This window comes from Microtus ochrogaster, linkage group LG10 (genome assembly GCF_000317375.1).
Source record: "Microtus ochrogaster isolate Prairie Vole_2 linkage group LG10, MicOch1.0, whole genome shotgun sequence".
Lineage (NCBI taxonomy): Eukaryota > Metazoa > Chordata > Mammalia > Rodentia > Cricetidae > Microtus > Microtus ochrogaster.
In genome coordinates, this window is record NC_022035.1 from 18,123,827 (window position 1) to 18,148,913 (window position 25,087).

The 25,087-nt window shown below is 36.8% G+C and overlaps 1 protein-coding gene across 1 annotated transcript in view; it reads left to right on the forward strand.

The window, feature by feature from the left end:
• Nucleotides 1-14,546, forward strand: part of Mbnl3 (muscleblind like splicing regulator 3) — a 50,049-nt gene extending 35,503 nt beyond the window's left edge. Inside the window, exons 3-8 of the mRNA XM_013352435.2 lie at nt 4,111-4,302; nt 5,529-5,765; nt 7,858-8,008; nt 8,769-8,804; nt 11,091-11,185; nt 13,964-14,546. Coding sequence (XP_013207889.2) covers nt 4,111-4,302; nt 5,529-5,765; nt 7,858-8,008; nt 8,769-8,804; nt 11,091-11,185; nt 13,964-13,975 — 723 coding nt within the window. The 3' untranslated portion in view covers nt 13,976-14,546. The remainder of the gene's footprint in view (nt 1-4,110; nt 4,303-5,528; nt 5,766-7,857; nt 8,009-8,768; nt 8,805-11,090; nt 11,186-13,963) is intronic.
• The last annotated feature ends 10,541 nt before the right edge of the window (nt 14,547-25,087 follow it).

A 25,087-nucleotide genomic window follows, 5' to 3' on the forward strand; every position in this document is an offset into this window, starting at 1 on the left:
CTACAAAGCAGCACGTTGAAATCAATGAATAGACATCAAAGTAAACATATAGTAATTTCCATGTTGCTAAATATTATTCTTTTAATATTTTTAAGCATTAAAATATATAAAATGCAGGTTGCTTTTTATACAAAAATAGGGGCAGGTCAGATTTGCCTGAGGGATCTTGATTTGTGGATTCTTATTCACCTGGGCTTGTCCAACCTATTGTCATCTACAAAGTTCATGCTTGAGAACTGTGCAATCCAATTAAAAATCACAAAACAATCTCATAACATCTAATGTAACTTTTTGATTTTGTGCTATGGCTCTCTCCAACTTCATGTGGTCTGTGGCCATGAGTTGGACAAGCCTATGAGGAGCGACAGTGGTGGATGTCCCTGGGCTCTTGAACTTCCTAAGATCCAGTCAACAAATTTTGTGAATATATATGACGTTTTTCTGTATACACTTCCTGCAGCTCTTAGCTGACTCTCAGAAAGTCCCAGAAGAAAAAGCTTAGGAGACATTTGTCAGAAGTCATTCCCCTAAATGTTAGGAGGCATTTCTTGAGTTCATGGTAGTTTCTAGTCTTTGTTGCTAGTGCCCAAGAAGTCTTAGAAAATTATATGATAGGAAAAAACTGCTAGACTCTGAGGACAAATCAGTCCTGAGACAAACCAGTGATCTTGTCTCTTAAAGCCTGCTACCTGCACCATTCTTAACACTTTGCCTGATTTTAGAAGTATGAAAAGTAGAAAAAGACAAGATCTCCTGAGTAAATTGGGAGCATGGGGACCTTAGGAGAGGGTTGAAAGGGAAGGGAGAGGCAGGGAAGGGAGCAGAGAAAAATGTAGAGCTCAATAAAAATCAATTTAAAAAAGAGAAAAGAAAATTTACATCTCGGCTGTGAGAGAAAACATCTCATATTTTCAAATATTTAATAAATGATTTTAGTTCAACTTTAAATATCAGAAGCAATTGAAATGTGTAAATTACTACAGGCTATGCAGAGAAATCAGATTCCATTTAGTAAAAACCTTTTTCTTAGTGCTGGGGGATGTGGTTGAATGGTAATGTGTGCTTAGCATGTATAAGGCCATGAGTTCTAGCCCCAGCATACATACTCACAATCCACCCCTATCCTTTTTCTTTAAAAATAAACAATAACTCACAGATGGGTTCATGTTAGTTTAATTGCCATGAGGGGCTATGATATACATAGAAGCAGGATTAAGTTGCTTAGCTTATTGCAACTGAATGCACACGATGTTGCATTCAAGTTATACGCTGCTTGACTTAACCAGTGGCTGTTAGTCAAAAGTAAGCCATTGAATGTTCAGGTTCATAAAATGGAGTAGTTAGCCTGGGGCAAAAGTAGTAGTGAGAAAATAGGAATAAGCAGCTCAGAAGTCCCTGCCTCTGCTCCAGGGCTGCAATCGGAAGATCTTCCTTCTCAATAAAGTGTTAGAGAATGAAATTTATACTCAAAGAGGAAATGGTCATAAAAGCTACAACACTAATTTTAAAATTTAATGACAACCCAGTATAGTTTGTGGTTAAATCTTTAAAAATAACTAAACATGTCCAGGAATCGTTTTACTTTTTCATATAGACTTATTATTGACAGATTTTTATACTGTTAAAAGAAATAGCTTACCCTAAGTAGATTAAAATAACCTTAAAGAGAAAGAAGGTAAACATAAAATTTTTCTTGAACAAAAAAAAAATAGAGCGGTTAGAGCCATAAAAAGAAAGCCTTGCTTAGGTAAACATTAGGGTTGGCTTCAATAGAATATGATTTAAATTACTTATTTGTTATTTTTTAATTTTTTTTTACTCTGAAAGTTTATCTACCCCTTAGCCTTTGTTTCTGTTCAATACATCATAGTTGTAATTTTTCAGTTTTAAAAAAAAGTGAAATTAAGCCGGGCGATGGTGGCACACGCCTGTAATCCCAGCACTCGGGAGGCAGAGGCAGGCGGATCTTTGTGAGTTCGAGACCAGCCTGGTCTACAGAGCTAGTTCCAGGACAGGCTCCAAAGCCACAGAGAAACCCTGTCTCGAAAAACCAATAATAATAATAATAATAATAATAATAAACAAATAAATAAATAAAAAGTGAAATTAAGATGTATCTGGAATTGAGAGAGTGACTTCAATGAGAAAGTTCTATAAAAATCTGAGAGAAAACAAATAAGACTGCTGTGTATTTTAAATGTAGGGTTTTTTCTTTCAAAGATTTTTGCTGATTTTGACAAGAGTATGAACTACTGAATAAGTAAGATCTAACTTGTCAGGTCTAATTCCCGAAGATGGTGAGAACTTTGACAGGTTTCTGAGAATTGTTCCATCATAAGACTTAGTTGGGCTTGGTCAGCCCAAGGTTATCTGTCCTCAAACCTCTGAGTCCCTCCCTATCATCTTTCTTGGCATCTAGTGTGGTCCCTTCCTCTTAAAATGCTTCCCCCCTTACCCTAATGAGCCCAGTTCCTTTGACCTGGATTCTTTCTGGTCTTCCTAAGAGAACCCACAGCTTATATGGTGCATTTACATAAGGTGGATTGCTAAAGTGGGAGCACTTCCTTAGCAGCCAGCTTGGCCTTCAGGGTTTCTTCAGGTGGCTGTGCCAGTGAACATTCCAAGTAAGCATGGAAGGTGAGGTGGAGGTTATACATATGACCCCACAAGACTCCTTAGATTCCTATTCTCCCTGTATTTAGAAGAAGCCCTTCGACTGCAACTTAGCAGCTGTGGGTGCAGCTTGATTTCTCCAATGAAAGAAAGAAAATGAATGCAAGAAAAAACACATGCACTTAATAAAATACAGCGAGATAACACTAGTTATTACTTTATTAAATTGCTACTGGAAATATATAAGTAATATTTATTATTCATTCATTAAACTTAAAATTTATCTTTAAAGTGTACCTTCAATTATATCTACAAGTCATTAAGTATTCGTACTTTAGGGAGGACAAGAGAACTATCAATGAAATGATAACCACGTCGAAAGGAAAAGATGCACAAACTGGAAAAGAGCACAGTAAGCTGATAAAATGTGCCATTCCTGATACTAAAGGCAGTACATGTACCAATCTCTTTGAATGCAGGAACTGTAAAGAGAGAGAATACAGTACTAACCCTTTGCATTTCTAAGGCCTTTTTTTTTTAGCTAGTTATACTCTAAATTATGGAACTCCTGTTATCTGATCTCTTCTTCCCTAATAGGGATCCTCATAGCATTTCTAGGGCCACCTTTTGAACTATGAGTATCATCTACCCCCTAGATAAAGACAAGGCTGGGTAAGAGAGATTAGTTTACGAAACAGGACCTGTAGTAAAATAGTAAAAATACAATAAAGTAAAAGTAAAATGACAATACTATCCTCATTTTAGGTAGATGGTAAATTGGTAAAGCATTCACTTTTTCTAAATTACTGTTTCCTTTTTCAAGTCTTCTATAAATATCAGTTGGCCCAGAAAAGAAAGAAGGCCACTGTTAGGTGATTGGACATGGGACAGGCAGCATTACAGCTGGGAAGAGAAAGGAGAAAGTGAAAGGAAAAGGTCTCCCAGGAGTACACAGAGTCCACATTTAAAGGCATGGCTATGTGAGGAAGCAAGAGAAATCTTGTTTATATGTACTGTCATTCATTGGTAAAATTACGGCTTTTTCAAAAATTGGCTTACCAGTAAAGTTCATGCCTATAGATGTCGTTTTAAAAGCTATTCCTTTATGGGAATTAGTAAAAGACAAAAAAAAAAAAATCAAGAAACAGTGGTGATTATATAACAGTAGTATATACATATGTATGTATGTCAATTAATGAAAAAAGGCCATAAATTTTAAAGAGAGCAAGGAAAGGTTCTATGGGAGGATTTGGAAGGAGGACAGGGAAAGGTGAAGTGATAAAACGATATAATATAAATATACAAAAATTAATATATAATTTTAAATATAAAATAAAAAGACATAATTATATAATAAATATAATAAAATGATTTGATTATTGAATCTCAAAAAGAAAAAAGCTAATAGTATCTTAGGAAATGCTTTCTTTGAGAATACCCGGTGTAATAAATAGTAAGAAGGATATGTTTACCTCTTTTTCTCTCTTTTGAACACAGGCATCTTTTCCTATGAATCCATCGCTTGCAGCTAATCCTGCCATGGCTTTCAATCCTTACATGCATCATCCTGGGATGGGCCTGGTTCCTACTGATTTTTTACCAAATACTCCAGTTGTGTTTCCTGGAAATCCACCTCTTGCATTGCCTGGAGTTCCTGCCCCAAAACCAGCTCGTACAGATAGACTGGAGGTATTTGTGGATACATATATAAATGCTTGTAGAATGGATATTAACATTATGCATAATGTACATTTTCAGAGCCTAATTTGTTGAATGTTTTAAATAAGTATATCCGAGTACCTTTTAGCATATAAGGAGTCTGAGAAAGAATGTTAACCTTTTTTAGCTTCAGTTAGACCTTGTTCTGAAGTGAATGTATTTTGTTGTGCAGTAGGTCAAACACTGTTTCAAGTATACCCAAACATGAGCCACTCTATAGGAAGTCTGAGTGAGAATTTTCTTTATACCCATGCTGGAGCTTTATAGAATGGATTAACTGGATTTGCTCATGAGTCTCTACTTTCTAGAATGATAAACTGGAAAAAAATGAACCTAACATTTTACAGTTATAGAATGTGAAGCTGTATGGATGTGGGTTATGAATAGCATCTAAACACTCTCTCCTGTTAAGAACTATGTATTTCATAGTAAATATGAAACCTAAAGAATTTAAAAGAAATTTCAAACATCCTTTGATTTATTGGCACCCTTTAATTTTCCTTTAATTGCTATTCTTTGTTCGCTAGGAAAAATAACTGGTTTATTTCTTAGAAAGTCAGCTCCATTGGCAACCAATTGAATCCCTAATCATGTATTAGAATGGAATCTAAATATACACGTGACTCAATGTGGTTTACAAATTGGCTATGTAACATTGCTGTGTGCTGAAGAATCACCCTAGGCCTTAAAGAAGTAATTACATTTGAGGGCATATGTTTACTTCAGGATTCAAACACATTTTCTTTTAGCTTTTTTTTTTGTTGTTTTTTGTTTTGTTTTGTTTTGTTTTGTTTTCTGAGCAGAGTTTCTCTGTAGCTTTGGAGCCTGTCCTGGAACTGGCTCTTGTAGACCAGGCTGGCCTTGAACTCAGAGATCCACTTGTCTCTGCCTCCCGAGTGCTGGGATTAAAGGTGCAAACACATTTTCAGTAATACTTTAGGTCCTACTATGTCAGTGTAAGGCAAATAGACATTTTGTGGAAAATGTGATTTCCACACCCCTCATGGAAATAAAAAATTATGGTTTTTGTCTTAGGGTGAATATTGCTTTCTATTACCTTTCATCGTTTCTAGCTGTTTCCTACATAAATGACAAAATGTGTATGTGACCTTCATATCTTCGTGGAAAGTAAATAAAGCCAGTCACCTTCCACTTATCACTGGGAATGTATGTGTGTGTTTGTTTTCCTGTTTAAGATTTGCCGTGAATTTCAGCGTGGAAATTGTACCCGTGGGGAGAGTGAGTGTCGCTATGCTCACCCTACTGATGCTTCTATGATTGAAGTGTCTGACAATACTGTGACAATCTGCATGGATTACATTAAAGGCCGATGCTCCCGGGAGAAATGCAAGTACTTTCATCCTCCTCCACACTTGCAAGCCAAGCTCAAGGCAGCTCATCACCAGATGAACCATTCAGCGGCTGCTGCAATGGTAAGAGCAAGTTAGGACTGTGGGCTTCATATAAGCCCACTTAGTCTATTATTTTGCATGCACAAAAGACTGACTACTCGAGTGTCTCTTAATATGAATAGCCAAAGTTACATGCTAGACAATAAGAACCTATATATTCTACTTTATTTGCTAAGACTTTCTAAAGATAATTATTTAAAAGCTTTATTCATGATTATTTTTAACTCACTATTCTTTTTTCTTAATTTTAGAGAAAGGTAAATTATATGATTTAAACAGTAAATCATATTGAGTGCCTGTTATAGTCTGACTAGCCTGAATATTCAAAGATGGCAGAGTTGCCTCTGTTTTCTGTGAGCCACTTTCATGGATGCTTTATTACTCACATTCTTAATGCCCTTTGAAAACACAGTGCAAAAAGATAGGGCATTAAACAGCTCGAATTTCCCAAAGGTCAAGATTACCTTTCTGTTCTGGCTGTATGGTGCAGACAGGAGGGAAGATCAAGGCAGAAGGCAGCCATATCTTCAGGGAGATTTGGACATGACTGAGGGAAAAGACCTCTCCTTTGAATTGCTCTAGCAGGCAGTTATGGGCAAGAGTTAGTTCTGATTGATAACGCTAACTGAAGTAAGTAGAAAGACTAATTGTAACACTGTAGTGTTAGAAGTCAAAGTTAAAATTACTCAAATGTTTCACAACTATGAATTATTTTGCTATGTTGCTTGCCACATTTTTTGCTTGTTTGATTTTTGCTACCAAGATCTCCACCCATATTCCCAGTGGGGGACAAAATTAAATAAGCTTCATTTTACCTGTGCAACCCCTAAGTCTATAATCACCAAATTATATGTGCATGCAAATGAGGAAGCTCCTGTCCTGCTCTGGTAAAATGTTCAATGAATGCATTTCACCTCGATGGTTTAAAAAAAAAGGCATTTGGAATGATAACTGGCATTTTACAAATGAGTATCTGTCATGAACTTTGCAATCTGTTCTCAGAGAAAGCTGGAAATTAGGCATCTCTAAAGCTACTTGGTTTATTTTCATCTGACTTATTTTGACAATCAAAATAATGTATTCATCAAAGGAAGGGTTCTCAAAAGAAAATATAGATCATTTTAGGCTTTTAATATCCATGGGCATCAGGAGGTCATGGCATGACTCGTTTTGGTACTTGGAAAGGCTAGCTTCTCCGTTGAAGTGTTCCTGTCTCCTGAGGCATTTGAAGCACACCTCGGTGTTGCTGGCACTTACTGAAATAGCACATATTTTGCTGAAGGAAAAATGCAAAGTAATGTTAAACTTTTCCAGGGACTCTGATCTAGGATCTGCTTTGGGCAGTAAACGAACAGTGAGACTCTGAGAGAACTTTAGACATAGAAGAAGGGCTTAAAAGTTTTGATAGATTTTAGAATTAAAACTAATTAATGAATATTTAATGAATCAAACATTTTATACTAAACTGTGCAGAGAGCCTCAGTTTAAAAAGAACTGCAAATTTTTTACATTTCACTTAAATTTATAACACAAGAGTGAGCTAGGTGGTAGAGAGGAATGATTCACCTGCCTTTTCTTACAGGTGAGTTTTTACATATACACTTAGAAGATTTGAACCTGAGGTCTTTGTCTAAATTTGATTTTGTTTTTCAGGATTATGGTATTATAATGCCAATGCCTGCATGCCATTTATCCCCTCCGTCCATGCTGGGACTTTAATAGACAGGAATCTTTGTTCTCTTCTACCTGTCACTTCTGCTCTTCTCATTTCTATTGTTTACTTGTTTACTATTGTTACTTACATCTAAGAAGTAAGTTGTGTATGACAATTTGCTGTTCGAGTTTTCTATCACATCCTATCCCAAGTCTTATCGATTAGGGACATGAAACGGCCTGCTCCTTTTATATTTCTGTTTCATACTAACTATTTGCACTGAAACAGCTAGTCTTTGTAGCTGTTTCCCTGCTGAGTACCCACTACTTATGTAAAGTGTTACTCCGTGGATACCCTGTGTTGGTTCCCCAGGTTGTATCTTAGATAATTGGCACTTACTTGGTATGAGGACATTTTTACTTCTCTGATAATAATTACTGTTTCATCCCTTTTCTATAGGCCCTGCCGCCTGGTGCACTTCAACTGATACCAAAGAGGTCAGCCCTTGATAAGGCCAATGGTGCCACCCCAGTCTTTAATCCCAATGTTTTCCACTACCAACAGGCTCTGGCTAACATGCAGCTGCCGCAGCCGGCATTTATCCCTACAGGTGAGAGCACAGTTCTGGGCATCTAGAGTTAGCAGTTTGAACATGTATACTGCAAAGTAGCTTCTAAAGGGCTTTTGTTGGAGGATAGTCATCATGCATTTTGACTACAAGTAAAATAAAACAATTATACTTAATTTGCTATTATCTAGAATAACATATGATTTTGGAAATGATGGAAATTAAACTAGGAGAGTTTTTGTTTGCTTCTGAAGGTTGATTCACTTGGTTGATACACTTGAATTTATCTCATCTAATTACTTGACTTGTAGTCATTACTTCATAGATAGGAATTATCTGTCAAAAGCATTTTCCAACTTCAATGTGTAAAATTCTGTAGTCCATATAACTGTGATATAACAAGATCAATAATTTTTAAAATCCTTAAATGTATAGTAAATTTATAGGTATATGTAAAGCTGTTAGCTTTAGCCTCTAACTCTTGGAAATTATTTTTAAGTGAAAGTAAATATTTGGGATCGTATGTCTAATAGAGAACTTGTCTAGCATGTGCAAAGCCCTGGACTCAATTCTTTAAAGAAAACATAAAGTTCTTTTTAACCTTTGAATTACTTTTACTCCCTGGGTCTGTGGTCTTCAATCTAACCTGTAACTATAAGCATGGGTGATTACTAGTCTGCATGTGCTGATTCATTGATATTGCAAAAATGATCTTTCTAGTTTAAATTCACTTCTATCTGTAAGGCCTGAATAATGAAATCTCTCTTTTCTTTACTTTTCACGCTTTCTGCATGGTGTACAGGGCCAATACTGTGCATGGCACCCGCTTCAACTTTTGGTAGGTTTTGTACAAAAATTCTCAACTTTCTCTAACCTAAAAGCATTTTTCTACTGTGGCTATAAACACATAAGTGGCAAGGTGATGTGAGTGGACATTTTCTGAGTATTTAGGGTTTAATATGGTATTCTTTGGAATCAAAGTAGACTTATTTCTCAAGTTCTAGTAGGTTGCCACTGTAGCCAAATTTTAGCCCTGCCTTTTCCATTCCTGTCCTAAAAACAGCAACTGAAATATTAAAATGTTTCTTTCCACAGTGAAACTTGATCATTTTTAGTCTGGTATCTATTATTTTAAAAATACATTTCAAATATATAATTTATAAACTGCAATGAAACAATCACCTCCCAAAGTTACTCTTATAGTGTAAGCATTTATTACAAAGATGTTGAGAAAGGATGACTTAAGCAAAGCTAGACCATCCTGCCGTGTTCTTTGATGGATTCATATATATATATATATATTAGTTGTGACTTTATTCTTTAATGGCTGAGCCATCTCTACAGCCCATTTTTGGATTCTGTAGTATCCAAGGATGGAGCATCATCTGCCATGTGATTTTTAAACTACCAGTCATATCCTCTCAGACTTTTGGCTAAGATCAAGTGGAATAACCAGTTACACACAGTTTTTTAGTTAGCCACCACCACAATATGGTGGCCTTCCCTAAGCGAGTTTGTATTTCATTAATAGAAAAGAAAATGAGAAAGCCACTGGGAGGTCACAGTTCCTATAGTCTTCATGGGAACCAGAAACAGATCATGAGAAATTACTTTTGTTTAGATTAGGGGAAAAGGAACACATATTGGCTTCTCCTACCAACTCAGTTCCTCTCATCTTAGAGAATTTGCAGCAGCTTGACCTCTATCCCAATGCTAGGTTAAAGTGATTACAGAGCTATTGAGATAAAAAAGAAAGGTCAAAGTGATGACCACATAGAAACAGCACAAATACAGCAAGATCTGAACCCTGGCAAAAGGATGAGGCCTGTTATTGAAGGATTAGCTGTCACCATAGGAATTAGCATTGCATTGATACTAACAGGAACATTCTGTAAATGTAAGTGGAAGAACAGACGTCTGCAACTTTGAGAAATGTGTCTCTGCTTTCACAATTTGTGACCTGTTTCTTGGGGCTGCTTCCTTATCCTTTCCCTTTCAGAACTCTGCTTATGAATGCAATTGCATGCTTTGGCACTGCTGCTTCCTGCACAGTTGCTGTACTTCCAATGGGAGAAACATGAGTGGTTTTAGAATTAGCTCGTGAGACAATGAAGGATGACTGTAGGAAATGAGTAGCCAGAGATGGATAAAAGGGACAGCTATGGAGTTTCTGTTAATCACTATTTGGGGGACAGTCTTACTTACTTTGGCATTGATTGCATTTTCCTCTTGGCCATTCACTTTGCCAGTAGACTTTCAGGAAATCTGAATTTGACTGAGGTAGACTTGATAAATTATTATATATGTATGCTTCCCATTCACACATTAATTCCCTGATTGGATTTCCAAAATAAGCTGTAAATTAGAAAAGCATCCAAAAGCTTTGAGAATGAAATAGAAAGTAGCAAAGCAAAGCAAAACATCCTGAAAAGGATTCTGCAGCTGCTAGCCATTGTAGCTCTAATATTTCTTTTGAAGACAAGATTTACTATGAACCACTGTGTATTTGACAATAGCGAAAATTTCCAAGGAACTTACCAAGCTGAATACATAGTCCACTGTATTCTTCATATCCTCTCTTCTGTCATATACTTGACAGAACCACTGTTCTTTTTATATGCTGAGCAGGTAAGTACACGGAAAACTGCCATTTGTACCAGAAAAATCTAGTAACAGCACTTGCCAGTGAACTCAAACACCAGTTGACAATACCCTAATTAATTTTGACTGTTCAACTTCAGTGACTTGTCTGCTTAGCTAGCTTTACTAGGTAGTCCTGGTAACAGCAGAATTTTTTCATATGCATTCATTACAACCCGTCCTGAAAATTCATCCTTTTGAATACACTACAATGTTTGGTTGCTCAAAATGTTAAGAATGGCTGTTATCCTTAATGGTAATTATAATTGGCTTTCCCCTTTCTCTCTTTAAATTTTCCTCCATTCCATGCTGTGCTGCTTTGCACTGACTTTGATTGCATGCTGCACCCTGGTGTATATCCATCATGATGATGTTACGTGGCTTGTTGCTGGGATATCTACTATGCCCCATTCCATCGTATCTGTCATGGTTGTGTAAATGCTTCACCCTTCCATGTGTTGCTTCCATGATTTCCTACTGAAAGTGCCCATGATGCACGGTGCTACACCTTCCACTGTGTCTGCAGCAGCAACACCTGCCACCAGCGTTCCCTTCGTTCCAACAACTACAGGCAATCAGGTTTGGCCATTTATTTCATCTGTTCAGACTTAGATAACCACAATGTGTTGAAAAAGCACAGTATATGCCTTTTGGATTGGTGAAAGTTATTAGTCCATGTGCTTATGTGTTTCTTAACCAGTTGTTAGATTTGGAACTTTTGTTTTTTATGTATAATTAGGGTACTGTATATGATTTTCAATTTTCTCAGGATTACTTGGCAATATTTTACCCATTGTTAATTTGTAAGCAGATATTATTCATGTTTTTCTATATCAATTTATTGCTACCACACCAATCCTCAAGTGTATATGCTGTACTGAATATGTCTTAAAAGCTTTCTCATCTTGGTGAAGAGGAAAAGTTATTTTACAGCCCCCCCCCTTGTTTTTGGTTATTGTGTTTGAACTTAGATTTAGTAAACACATCTCCTTTACTTGCAATTCAACTGGAAAGAAAGCATGCGATCACATTTCTTTCCAAGGAATGCGCATCTTTATTATCACCCAGTGATTACATCAGAAATTCCTTCTCTTGTAGACATTAGATGTGTTTGTGTTGTTTCCACTTTCATTTGGTTTAGATTTTTCAGGCAGAGTCACAGGCAAGTGGCCAATTTTTAGGAAATCTTGAAGTTGTGAGGCAATTAGTACAGTAGCTACTGAGTACTGTGATACCCGTGCTGCCTTATCAGAGTGCTCACTTGCCCCAAAGCTGCTGCTTAAATTTCCAGCATGATAGTCAAGAAGCACACAACATTCATTTGATGGATAAACCACACTCCAACCTCTCCTCTGTAAAACTGACACAATGGAAATCGTAAATATGCTTAAAGGTTTCAGTGAAATTGATCATCATTTTAATGTAACAAACTCAAGCAGTGAGCAAAATAATTACAGGATTCTCCTAAGAAATCATTTTAATCTAAAATCTTTTTTACTACTATAGATGCCCCACTTTTCAATAGATGAACTGAATAGGAGCATGTTTGTTTCTCAGATGTAGAAGTTACCAGTAGAACAGTAAGTTTCTTTAAGTATTAATAGATATTTGTAGGTTGTATCTTTTATATACACAGTTGTATTTGCTAAGGTTTGAGTAAACATTTTCATGTAAAGACATTGCTTATAACTTGAATTTGCCTGAATTCAAAAATTTTGAAACTGAAATGCCAGAAAGATGATTTTTGTGATATAGAGATGACAGCTGTTACTATATTTTTCTAATGAGCTCATAGACTCAGTAATGTTTTTCTAGTTTCAAAGGGGCAAGATTTTTTTAAGCCGAAAGCGCAAATCACATTTGAATTTTAATTCTTGAAACTTTTTTACTTGTTTGTTTTGTTTTCAAGACCAGATTTCTCTGTAGCCCCGGCTGTCCTGGAACTCACTTTGCAGACCAGACTGGCCTCAAACTCAAAGGTCTGCCTGACTCTGTCTCTGAGTATTGGGATCAAAGACATGCAGCACCACACTGGGCTGAATTTTTAAGATTTTTAAGCTTCATTTTTTTGTTTAAGTAACAAAGTAAATTTGTCAGAATTTGGCTGATATGATCATGTTAAAGACAGTGAGTGTTATGTTTTTGAGTCAGTACAAAAAGCTGTGCTCTTTCTGTAGGTTACAGTATGTTGCTTCCCATGTAAGATAAGTAGAATTGCATTAGCTGTTTGGAAGTTTGAATGACATACAAAATAATTTAGCAGTCCAGTAATTATTTTCATTCTTTGTCCACCCTTAACATTTGACCTCTCCTTTGCCCGGTCCAGGGACCATTAGCAGCACACACTGAGTTCAAGCATTCATTCACATGGAACATGTCTGTTGAAGATATTTAAAAATCCTAGGTACCTGAACTCCAGAAACCTAACAAATGAACCTGCTCCAATACAGTTGTAGGTGTAGAGAGCTTGAAGGACTCTCACATTGGGTCTGTCACATGCTTGGAGGAGGTAGCTGATATGCCTGCTGCTTCCCTAACTCACCATCTCCCATTATTAAGTCCCTAACACTGTTTCAGACAAAAGCCCAAAGCTATTATACACTAGATAAGCAGGTCCCCTCAGTCATAAGGAATGTTCTAAAAAGACATGGGAGAACTGAAGGAGCTGGAAGTTAGAATTGTTTTCATGGGTGTTATTTGGGATAGTAGCAAATTGAGAAATCTCTAGACATGACAGTGGAGGTTTGTCCAATACTTGCTCATTTCTCATAGGTGAAGAAAATCCAAACAAAATGGATTTACATAAAAATATGTTTGAAGAATTGTTTTTCTTCTACTTGATTCCTTTAAAAAATAAGACATTTGGTAGAATATAATAATTTTCACATGTAACCAGTGTAAAAATTTTCTCCAAATATCAAAAATGTCATTTTGTATAATAGTATATGACTTACTGGAGATATTTCTGCAAGGGTGTAAGATATTCAGCTAAAAGTGTAAATCTTTGTTTACTATTGAACCTTTTCAAAGTGTTTGGTATTAAGTACATCTTAGGGGTACATGTCTGATGAATAAGATAAACTGATGGCTGGTTCATGAGCAAAATGGTTTCCATTATTAGGTAATGCCTTAAATACTGCCCATCATGGGAATCTCCCATAGACTGTCCTAGGTCTATGTCTGGTTAGTGCTTGTTTGTCTTAGCCCTACTGTCACAGACATAGGTTCTGAAATTCAGAGTGGAGACTATCTTGGCTTAGTTCACTTATAGAAGGAATAAGAACTAGTCTCCTAACACCTTGTTCAATAACCCTTCACTATTTCTTACTGATTCTCTTGTTTTGTTTTCTATTTCAGTTGAAATTCTGAGCAGCAGAGTTACGGAGTATCAGAATGTCTCAGCAAGAAACTCCATATGGCCTTTCTATATGTATTCTCGTATGTCCTCTTCTACCAACACGACAATAAGCATGGTGCAGTCCATATATTAAGCACATACACCAGCTGAAAATTGAAAATAAAGCATTCAAAAATCTTTGGAGATATTAAAGTGAATAGAAAATTGACCACTGTGTGTTACCTAGTATGGATTATTAATTGTATATGAGTTAGCATATAGAATACGACCATATAGCTTTGACATTTATTTGAATTATCAGCTCCGTATTACAAGAATTACCCATCTGATATGATTATCATGTTGAAGTTAACCATAAAGTTTTCTAGTTTTTTTTCCAAAATGATTGATGTTAAGTGAACTTGCAGAGTACTGTAGTAAGCTTACTGTACAGTCTTGGTGGATAAATTCTGTTTCTGAAGTGTTACCTTACTGTGTTGTTTACAGGATAGTCTATTGGATTGATGTAGAATGTAACTAATATATCCAGTACTATTTTCCCCATTGATATATTGTATTAAATTGGGTTCTGTTTGGCTTTTCCATGCTAGTGTTTTGTTGTTTATACGTGGTGTTTGATTTCAATTAAATGTCATTAGCGGGGAACAGTGTGATTGAAAAACATGACAGGTTCATGTTAATATGCACTCTTCAAAACATTTCTATAAGTTTCTTGAGGCATACATTTAACAGGCCTCACTTCTGAGTATACACAAAACCTGTTCATAGAATTTTACATGTAGATCTGACCTTGCAGAGTCAATAATATACTCAAGTTTTAAAAGAGAAAAATAATTACCTACATATGATAGGAAAGTTCAGATGTTAACCTCAAACCCTCCTCTTAAGTAATTTGAAAATCAAGTATTCCCATTCTAATAAATACCTGAGCATGGATAAAAATTATGTAGAGTAGCCGTTACATTTATTGTGTCACAGGGATCCTTTCTGTCAGCTTGAGTGTCTAAAATTGAGCCATTTTCATCTTCAGTTGAAAAACTGGTACTTACTCATTTAAAGGTATGGTAATCATAGGTTGTAAGTCAAGAAGAGAGATGTGGGCGTGGAGACAGTTTTTATGTACTGGCAGAAAGTGTGTAAAACCTTTGCATTGTAACCTTTTGCACAAGTGTCATTTTCTGAATGCAAATGGCTCGTGTTCTTTAGACTACTCTTTGAATAATAAGGTACAGTCTAGCAGAAGTCAATCCAGGTGAACGAGAATTGTTTCCAAATGAGGCCTTACCTCCCCCAATAGACAATCTTCTCTATTGATCCCAGAAAGAGCTGAGCACAGGTTTGGAGAACTGGCAGGGATGGGGTCAGGGAGACATTTAAAATGACTGACTGATTATGCAGAATTAGAGAAGGTTTCCCCAGTTGTCTTTCACGTCAGTTCCACTGAGTTTCCAGTTTCCTACAAGCTGCAGTGAAGTAGCAAGCTTTGACAAGGGTTTCCCTGTCCAAACTTTAACATCAGTTTGGGGGCTTTTGTTGTTTTATGTCTCAAAACAAAACCTATTTTTGGCTCATTTGAACTTATTTTCCTTTATGTGCACTTCAAAATTATAGTCTGTTTTATCATCATTTGTCTATTATAGATTAGCAATATCCCATGGATGTGTGGTATGAATTCTTACTAATACTTACAAAATAATCTCACAAATATCAAATAGTAATCCATCAATTTCTGTGACATACAGTGTACCTTTTCTACTTTACATAGGTATTATTAATATTACTATTATTATAAAAGGGAAGAAATATATTCCAACAGCTTAAGTAGATTTAATATTTTCTACTCAATATGTATTCTCCCATTGGAAGGTATAAAATCATCAAATTTTTGTACATATAAAGGTTGTTTTTCTTCATAAAAATCACAAGCAAAGAGAAAACATTTGGGATACCTTAAGGTAATTGGATTGATTTTAAAAACAGTGGAGTTGGCAAAGAGTTTATTGCCTTTTCCATGGTTGATAAAACAGAGAGACAGGCCCTGTGACTTGCCTAAGGCTGCCCAACCATCGTGGGAACCAATTGTTCCTCGTTCCTCCTTTTTACAACTTTCATTGGAACATTTGCGACTCCAACTCAGAGCAGATCAGATCGGCTCAGAATAAAAAAAGATATTCCCTCTGGTGATTGGTATCCTATTGATCTTAATTATCCAGGTGAATCCTGTTCACCAGTTATTTCTAAATCGTCTTGTTTGTATATTTGGGCCTCTGCCCTTTGCTAATTATTGCCTCAACTTAGAGACTGAGAGTTGTGTGTCCTTTTACCTGTGTGGGCTTTTTGAACCACTTAATTTCTGTTTTCTAAAATCATCATTCCAGAAAGAATGTACCTGAGCTAGACTAGAAGTAGTTCTTAGTAGCTATGAGAATGTTTTGTGCAAAATGTACTTTTTGTAGTTTGACATTTTGATGCAACATACTATCTCATTGAACTTCTTAAACTTTGGACAAAGAGAGACATAGATGAAGACTTAGAGATGCGCTGTTCTCATATTGCTCTAAGCACTGGAAAATCCTAGCGTTGACTTAGTTTTAGGAAGAGATTCAGTGATGAACATTCAGGGTAGTTGTCTTTTTGGTGCAGCACATCTCAATGACATTTTGAAAGTTGCTGTGTATGTGAAGTTTAAAAAAGCAAGCTCAAAGCTCAAACATTTTCATCAAATTTAACTGAGTTTTGAGAGAAAGGAAACTTTTAAGTTGGCACTCCTTAGTTGTGCAATGACTGATGTTCTTATTGAAGAAAACACAAGTCATTTGACTATAAATTGAATTAACAAGACAAGTCACAACAAATCAGTGACTCTAAACAAAAATTTACTCAATCATTTGTAAATAAACTAAATTCTAATCAGTTGTGATTCCTACTTAGCATTTTGTAGTCTTTGTGTTTTTGCAATGGCCTCTATTTTTATTTCTCCAGAATAGCAGTTTTGTCCATATTCTCAGCCTTTTGCCAAAATTTGCAAGACTGCTGAAACCTGGATAAAACATGTCAAATATACAATAAACAATCTAAACGTGTCATTGAAGAAGGGCTTAGTAGTTTCAGTTTTTACAAAAAGCACTGTGAGACCATAATATTTTAAATAGGGACTGAAATTAAATAGATTCATGAAATTGCTATTGAAATACAGTGTTTACTTTTGAAATTGGAGCATGAATCCACACCCAGCCGTTGCTTTTGATGTCACCTTTCTAGATTTAACTTTAATTTGCATCTGATCATGAAAGCAATCTTCCTGTTCCATCCATCTTGCACATCCATTTCTGGGCATGCTAAAGCATTTTCATCTTGCCGTAAGTGTTGTCCACTGATGGGAGCCCTCAACTCTGCTCATCTCCAGGAAAAAAACCAGTGCCTGCTCTCAGCCATCAGCAGGAACCAAAGGAAATTAGTGCTTTTTGACTTGAATTAGCTTTGGGTGGCATGACCAGTCAGACAGTGATGTGTGAAGAAGGAATAGCATCTACACTACCTTGTAGGAAATGAGGTGGCTGAGGCAGCTCGTGCGCTCCTTGCCATGTCAGTTGGTTCTTTTCCTTGTCTTTGAAGACTGTTGGTGAGGGTGCCCTTAGGTGAATTGCAGCCCAGGTTTGCTGAGATCTGTCAGTCTGTGGGATGGACTGTGGGATGCAGAATGATTAGTAGCTGTAGTTCTCTTTCTCCTTAAAAAAAAAAAAAAAAGCTCTTCTCTATTTCACTTACATTGAAATGGAAATAAGTAAAATGGGGGGGCTCCAATTCCCAATTTTGATTTGTAGATTTAATAAGATAGTGGCCTAATTTTCCCAGTGCTTGTCAGAGATAGTAGAATAAAATAGATAAAAGAGTTGAACATCTGTTTTGCAAGTTTAGCAGATAGTCAAGTCAAACTGTAAAGAGAGGCTCCCAAGTACCCAGTCACTAATTGGTGCCATGTTTTCATTCTTTAGTGTTAGTTTGTAATGTTTTTATTGTACTACATTTTTATATCTCAGTAACTAATGAATTTAATTTTGAAGAAAAGTTTGAGAAAGTTTAAGTTTTTACTACATGTATTAGGCTATCCCACCATTTCTTAGGCTCTAAACTGACACTGTACCATAACACAGTATAGATTACAGCCCATAACTACACTCTACAATTCACAGTTTAAGAACAAGTGTAGCTTGGTACACAAATAATAGTTGTCAGCTAAATATATTTAGTTGTTGCTTTGGCAACAAAACTACAACATGGCTACCTTTAGACATGCGTGCATGTAAAACTTGTATTGGTAAGCTATATGTGGTTCATGACAGTGTGAACATAGAGGAGATACAGCTCAAAACTGATGATGTGTTTGAAGCCCTGAGTCCCGTGTGAAAGCTGGACGTGTGTCCTCTTATAGGACTCAACAAAGTTTATAACACACGGGTTCTAGAGTCAGGCTTTATAGTTTAGAGAATTGGTTGTGTTGATAGGGGTGATACAGTATTTTGACACCAGAACAAGCATGGCATATATATTACCTGGCATTTCTTCATAACTTCGTTCCAAATTACCTATTTATGTAGTATCTGTAGCTATCAAAAGAATCCTATTTTCTGGAATAATATACAAAAATATGTGAGGATTAAAGCATAATTCAGCATTTTGAAATTAACTAGTATTTGTGAAAGCACATGTACAGATACTACAGAACGGTCCCCGAACAGTGTTAAGAAGCATATGCTGCCGTTACCTGACTGTCTCAGTTGGGGTGCGAATGTGTGAGACACACCTTTTTTGCACTTCTGTACATAGTCCATGAAAGCAACCCTTGGAGCTTTTTAGAATGTAAGAAGTCTGTGGTAATAGCAGAAAGTTGGTGAGAGTGCTTTCTGAGGCTTTGAGAAGGAGGATTTTTTTTTTGCTCTAAGAATTAGCAAAACCACAGCACTGAGTGCTGTTGTGGACACTTGCTAGTTTGCCACAGTTCACCGGAAGCTCAGCCTGCTGATATATGCCAGATTCCCATTAACAGCACTGAGCGAAAGTTAAAAAATACTCCTTTTAGGAAGGCTACTAGCAAAGATTATTCTCTTTGCGGATTAATTCCCACTGTAAAAATACACACAACCCCACACACACATCACACTACACACTCATGCATGCACCACATAGTGGGTAAGGTTCCCAGCAGAGACTTTCTTTTTTTTCAATTCTAGAAAGCAGGAAAAAATACTCTGTCCATTACAAGACAGTTAATCTCAAATGCAATTAAAACAGACTTCATCCTTCATAGGTAATACATACATCAATTAGTATGGATTTAAGTGATAAATTGTTAATGTTTTAACTAAGCAAAAGAGACCAACCCAAAGCTTGCATAATATGGAAGTTGGAAGACAGTGTCAATCTTACCCACTCTGTCAGTTTTCTTGCCACACTTACAGAAAGCCAAGGAACTTGATTGTTGCCCCACAAGGCACCGAGGCAAAGGGGGGAGTTTGAAAGGTTAAGGGATGGATCACCACTGGCACTTAGAGTCCTTCCCATCTTGAGGCAGGTATCATTCATATAGATGAAGGACCCGGTCCTAAACTGAGAGTAGTTCTTAAGAAATGCTGCTATCCATACTGCTAACTCTTAGAGATAGAAAAAGAGCTGCGACCATAGCTCAGAGGTCGAGCACTTACCTAGAAGAGTGAGGCCCTGGATTCCCTCCCCAGCACTGCAAAAGGAAGAAAGGGAAGAAAATGAAAGATGGGAAACAAACCAAAGGCAGAAAGCCACTCAAGGCTTACATGAATCCCGTAGCTTAGAGTCAGTTGACTAGAAATTACTCTCCTTTTTCCCTCAGCTCCTCATCACTTAAGAATCAGCCATACCAAACATCCTAACCATCTGAGCAGCCATTTTGGCTGATAGGAAATGTAAACATACCTTTGTAGTTAGTTATGCCCACATCAGCCTTATTAATAACCCCAGTGATTTCACAATGTCTTTACGTGGACATTGCCTTGCGAATCTGTAAGTAAGAAAATGACATCAATTGGTATTAAGTTATGACTAATTCATAATTTATAGCCCCTCTATCTGCCCTTGCCTATAAGTGAATCTCTCACTGACATTAAAATCTGGATTATCCTAGACGAATTTTATGTTTATATAGAACTCTTCCTCAATTATAGTGTACCTAAAAATGAAAAGTGCTTTTGTTGGAAATAAGTTGCCACTCTTTATAGATACTGCAAGAATCCTCACTATATTCTTTTACATCGTGTTACTTTTTAAAAATACCTCTGTAGCAAGACCTAGAAGAATTAAGTGAGCTTTTTATCCCAAATCCACAACCTTAAGACTGTCATAGAACTACATGGTTTGAAAGCTTTATTTCTGTATACAGATGCTATCTGTTAATGACAGAAACCAAATTGTTTTGTTGCTGTGTCTTTTGTGTCTAGCAGTTGAGTGAATGATATGACCATCATTTCATTCGATTCTGGGAATAACCCTTTCAAAACAAGCTTCTTTTTATTATTATAGCTATTGCTTTAATTATAAAATGAGCCATTTGCTCCCAAATCCAATCATTGAAATGAAGTCCATTTTTAGAAGGTGATGTCTCACTCATTATACTGTGTAAACTAGTCCAAATTCCATGGCCTTAAATGATTTGATTCCCCCATGGCAGCCCAGGTAGATTAATTTGTTTAACGTGATGAGCTAGCTTACTCCTTTGCACGATTTTAAAGGGATAACTTATACCTTTATCTAACAATTATAGTGGAAGCATTTGTCATGGGCAAAAAATAATGGAAATTTAAGAATGTTATAATAGCCAGGCAATGGTGACACATGCCTTTAATTTTGGAAGCAGAGGCAGGTAGATCTCTGTGAGTTCGAGGCCAGCCTGGTCTACAGAGTGAGTTTCAGGATGGCCAGGCTACGCAGAGAGACCCTGTCTCAGGAAAAAAAAACAAAAAACAAATACTATAATAAGAAAATTCTTAGCCTTGTCCAACAATTAAAAGCTTAAGTAGTGACCAAAATATTTTACAAATAAAAACTGTTCGCATAATATTTTGTCCCCAAATGCAACAATTCATTCCCTCAACTGCAAATGTTTGGACTTTTTCAAGTTACGGTGTTGTATTCTCTGTGTTTAGAAGTGTGCATTATATAGCTCATACTAGTATGCTACTTTTTATGTTTATTTTTTATTCTTTTAATAAAGTTTGCAAATTTCTTTGATATGTCTTCTTTTATGAATCCATACTCACACATTCATCCAGAAGTCACACATGTTCTAGTGGATAAAACTTGACATTAATAACTCTAATATAGTTTAAGTTTGTGACTTGGCTCAGTGTTATATTCCATACACATACTAAGTTTATTTCCAAATGCCTTAAGTATTTTGAAATAGGTAGATGATATATTCATTTCCTTTGTATTTTCCCCATAAGATTGTAGTTAGTAACACAAAAAGTTACATTTTAGTAAAATAAAAATGTATCATGGTTTCTGTTGTCCCTCAGAAACCTAAAACCATTGATGCCCGTCTTGACAAGAATGAACTGAACAACACTGGTTTCCTATGTCATAGTGAAAGTGTAGGACAAAATGGGTAACTGGTGCACACAAACTTCTCTTGCATTGTGAAATGTGTCTTAGAGTTTGAGGGACAGTAGAAATTATGTTATTTTTTTGTTTTATTTAATAATTCATTGCAGATGTTCCCTATTGTCTATTGTCAAAATGGAAACTTAGGGTTTCTATTGCTCAGAGGTTGACCTGTAGGCAAAAGCAGATATCAACCCAGTTTGTCCTGGGAACTTTTCACTTTATTCCACAGCATCCTTTTGTGCCCCACCTTACTCATCTCGACTTGTCTCTAGCCTTCTAAAAGTCTCATGACTTACCAGGCCTACGTCTTCAGACACATATGGAGTCTTCCCTATCAGAACCTTACTGTTGGGACCGGTTCCCAACTGAACAGGTTTCAGTGAACTGTTCATAACTGAAATTCAAGAGAAAAACGACAATCTAAAGAAGGAAAGTATTTAATGTACTGTCTCTCCTGTGGAGCCAGCCATTCAGTATCTGGTACCTTCATGCATAGATAACAGGGGTGTGTATTACTGAAGCAAACCTTGAGCATCCGGTCTAGGCATTTAAAAGAATTCAAATTTCTATAGAAATTGCCATCTCAAGAGGGCCAAAAGATGAAAATGCTTGTATTTTTATAATTGTCCACAAGATTCCCAAATAATGATGAACCTAAAAGACTAACTAGATAGTGAAAACCTGAAGATTCCAGAGTAAAGAGTCTATTCATATGATCAGCATCTTAAGAGTATGCCCTATGGACCAGCCTCTTCTGGTCTATCATAATATAATGGCTATACTTATTAATTAATATTAAACAGATTAATATTAAACAGATGAACACACACTCTCATTTTTAAAAAATTGACTCTGTACTGAAATCTTCCTTTGACTCCTTGGAGATGTTTCTTTTTTGTACCTGGCTCACACTTTGCCCATAAGCAGGAAGGTAGTGTGTATCTGGAGAATAAAGCCAAGAATACCATGCCTGGGTAACCTCCAGGGCATGGTCTAAGATTTGTTAGAACTACACAGATAGGTTATAGTCTCAAATGCAGAATTGTCATGTAGATACGGAAATCAGTATTAAAAAGACATTCTGACCAGAGTAGCCCAGGGTTTTGTGTTGTGTATGGAAACAGCAGAGGGAGGAGTTTTCAGTGCAAGGTACAGCAGACACACATGAAAATGGGTTAAAATTGGACATGTTTCCCTGTATGTGGTATAAGGCAGAGCCTTCTTAGAGATGTGCAATGAGAGTTTGGTGAAAACAGTAACAGCAGATAAATAGCAGAAAGACTACCTGTTAAAGCAGATGGCCTGTTGAGCAATTGGAGTTAGGGGGCACAGAAGGAAGCTGAGGTGTGTCTGCAACCCATTTGAAGAGACTTGTCACAAAAGATGCCGACCCACCCAATGAGCATCAACGTAGCTCTCAAGCAGAGGGTAGTCAAAAATGAGATTGACTTTTCTATGTAGATCTATAGGTGAAAAAGAAAAGATCTCCTGAGTAAATTGGGAGTGTGGGGGTCACAGGAAAGAGTAGAAAATGAGAGGGGAGGAAAGGAGGGGAGTGGAAAAATTGTATGGCTCAATAAAAAAAAAGGTGTGCTGCCATAGGGCAAAAAAAAGAAATGAAAAAATAGCCAATGATATTTCATGAAGGATTCAACATCCTAAGCCATCAGGGAAAGGCAAATTAAAAATTATTTGTGGGGGTTGGAGAGATGGCTCAGAGGTTAAGAGCCCTGGCTGCTCTTCCAGAGGTCCTGAGTTCAATTCCCAGCAACCACATGGTGGCTCATAGCCATCTATAATGATATCTGGTGCCCTCTTTCTTGCATGCATGCATACAAGGTGTCAGAGTGTTGTATACATAATAGACGAATCTTTAAAAGAAAACAATGAGCTCGGGATGGAAGTATCACCTTTACCTTTCAGGACCTAAAAGATTGAAAATTATGGATTCGAAAACTCAACAGTTAAAAGAGGCTGTAATTGTGTTAATTATACAAGTATATTGTAAGTGATTATTGGTTCGCTTTTATTCACTAATAAACGTTATTTGTATGGTTCATTCAAGATGTTGTGGTTCTTTTAAATTCCTGTTAATAGGGGTCAGTAATACTAGGACAGCCTGAACTTATCCGAGGCCAGGTGATTAACAGTTACAATCTAGAGCTCTAGTTAGGTGCGGCCAGCAAATGAGACGTTTGAGCAAAGAAGCATGCACATTTTTGAAATTTGTATAGAAGACCTTAATGATAATATCAAGCAAGTCTCTAAAATGATCTGATCCAGCAGTCGGGGATAGAGAACCTTTAACAACTACTTTTCTCCTGATGGACACCATAAGAAGCATTCTAGAACTTAAACATGCATGGCAAGATAAGAACCATTGGGATGATAGTACGGACCCAGAAAATCTTCAAAACAAGGAAAAAGTGAACAAAGAGCATGGCCAACATAGAGTGACATTCGTTATTCCGTATTTCTGATCCTGAGGAAGTGACATGATTTTTAAATGCACCATTCTTGGGGCAATCAGGTGGTAAGGGTACCTGCCACCAAGCTTGGTGACTTAAGTTTGGGCCTCAGGATTCACATAGTGGAAGCACTGAAATGGCTTCAGCTGGGGGACAATGATCTTGTACCCTGTAAAGGTTTCTCAGTTGTACTGGTTTAATAAAATGCCAATTGGTCAGTTGCCAGGCAGGAAGTATAGGCAGGGCGACCAGAACAGGAGCATTCTGGGAAGAGGACTCAGTCTGCAGTCATTATTCAGACACAGAGGAAGCAAGATGAGAATGCCTCGCTGATAAAAGGTACCAAGTCTCGTGGCTAACAAAGATAAGAATTATGGGCTAATGTAAGTTATAAGAGTTAATAATAAAGTGTGGAATATATACACATTAAAGTACTACTCAGTGGTAAAAAAAAAAACAATGATATCTTGAATTTTGCATGCAAATGGATGGAAATAGAGAACACTAGCCTGAATGAGCTAACCCAGACCCAAAAAGATGAATATGGTATGTACTCAATCATTAGTGGATTCTAGCCATAAATAAAGGATATTGAGCCTATAATTCATGATCCTAGAGAAGCTAAATAGGAAGGTGTCCCCCCACCCCCCCAAAAAAAACATGTAGTTATCCTCCTGGATATTGGAAGTATACTAGATTTCCAGGCAAAAATTGAGAGCTTGGGGGTGGAGGTGGGACGGGGATAAGGGGAGATGGGGAGAGAGAAGTGAGAAGGGGAGGATGGGGAGAGCTTGGGGGAATGGGACAGTTGGGATAGAGGAGGAATGGACATGGGAGCAGGGAAGTATATATCTTAATTAAGAGAGCCATTTGAGGGTTGGCAAGATACTTGACTCTAAAGTGGTTCCCAGGTGTCCAAAGAGATGTCCCCAACTTGTTCCTTGAGCAGCTGAGGAGAGGGCGCCTGAACTGGCCCTATACTATAGCCACTCTGATGAATATCTTGCATATCACCATAGA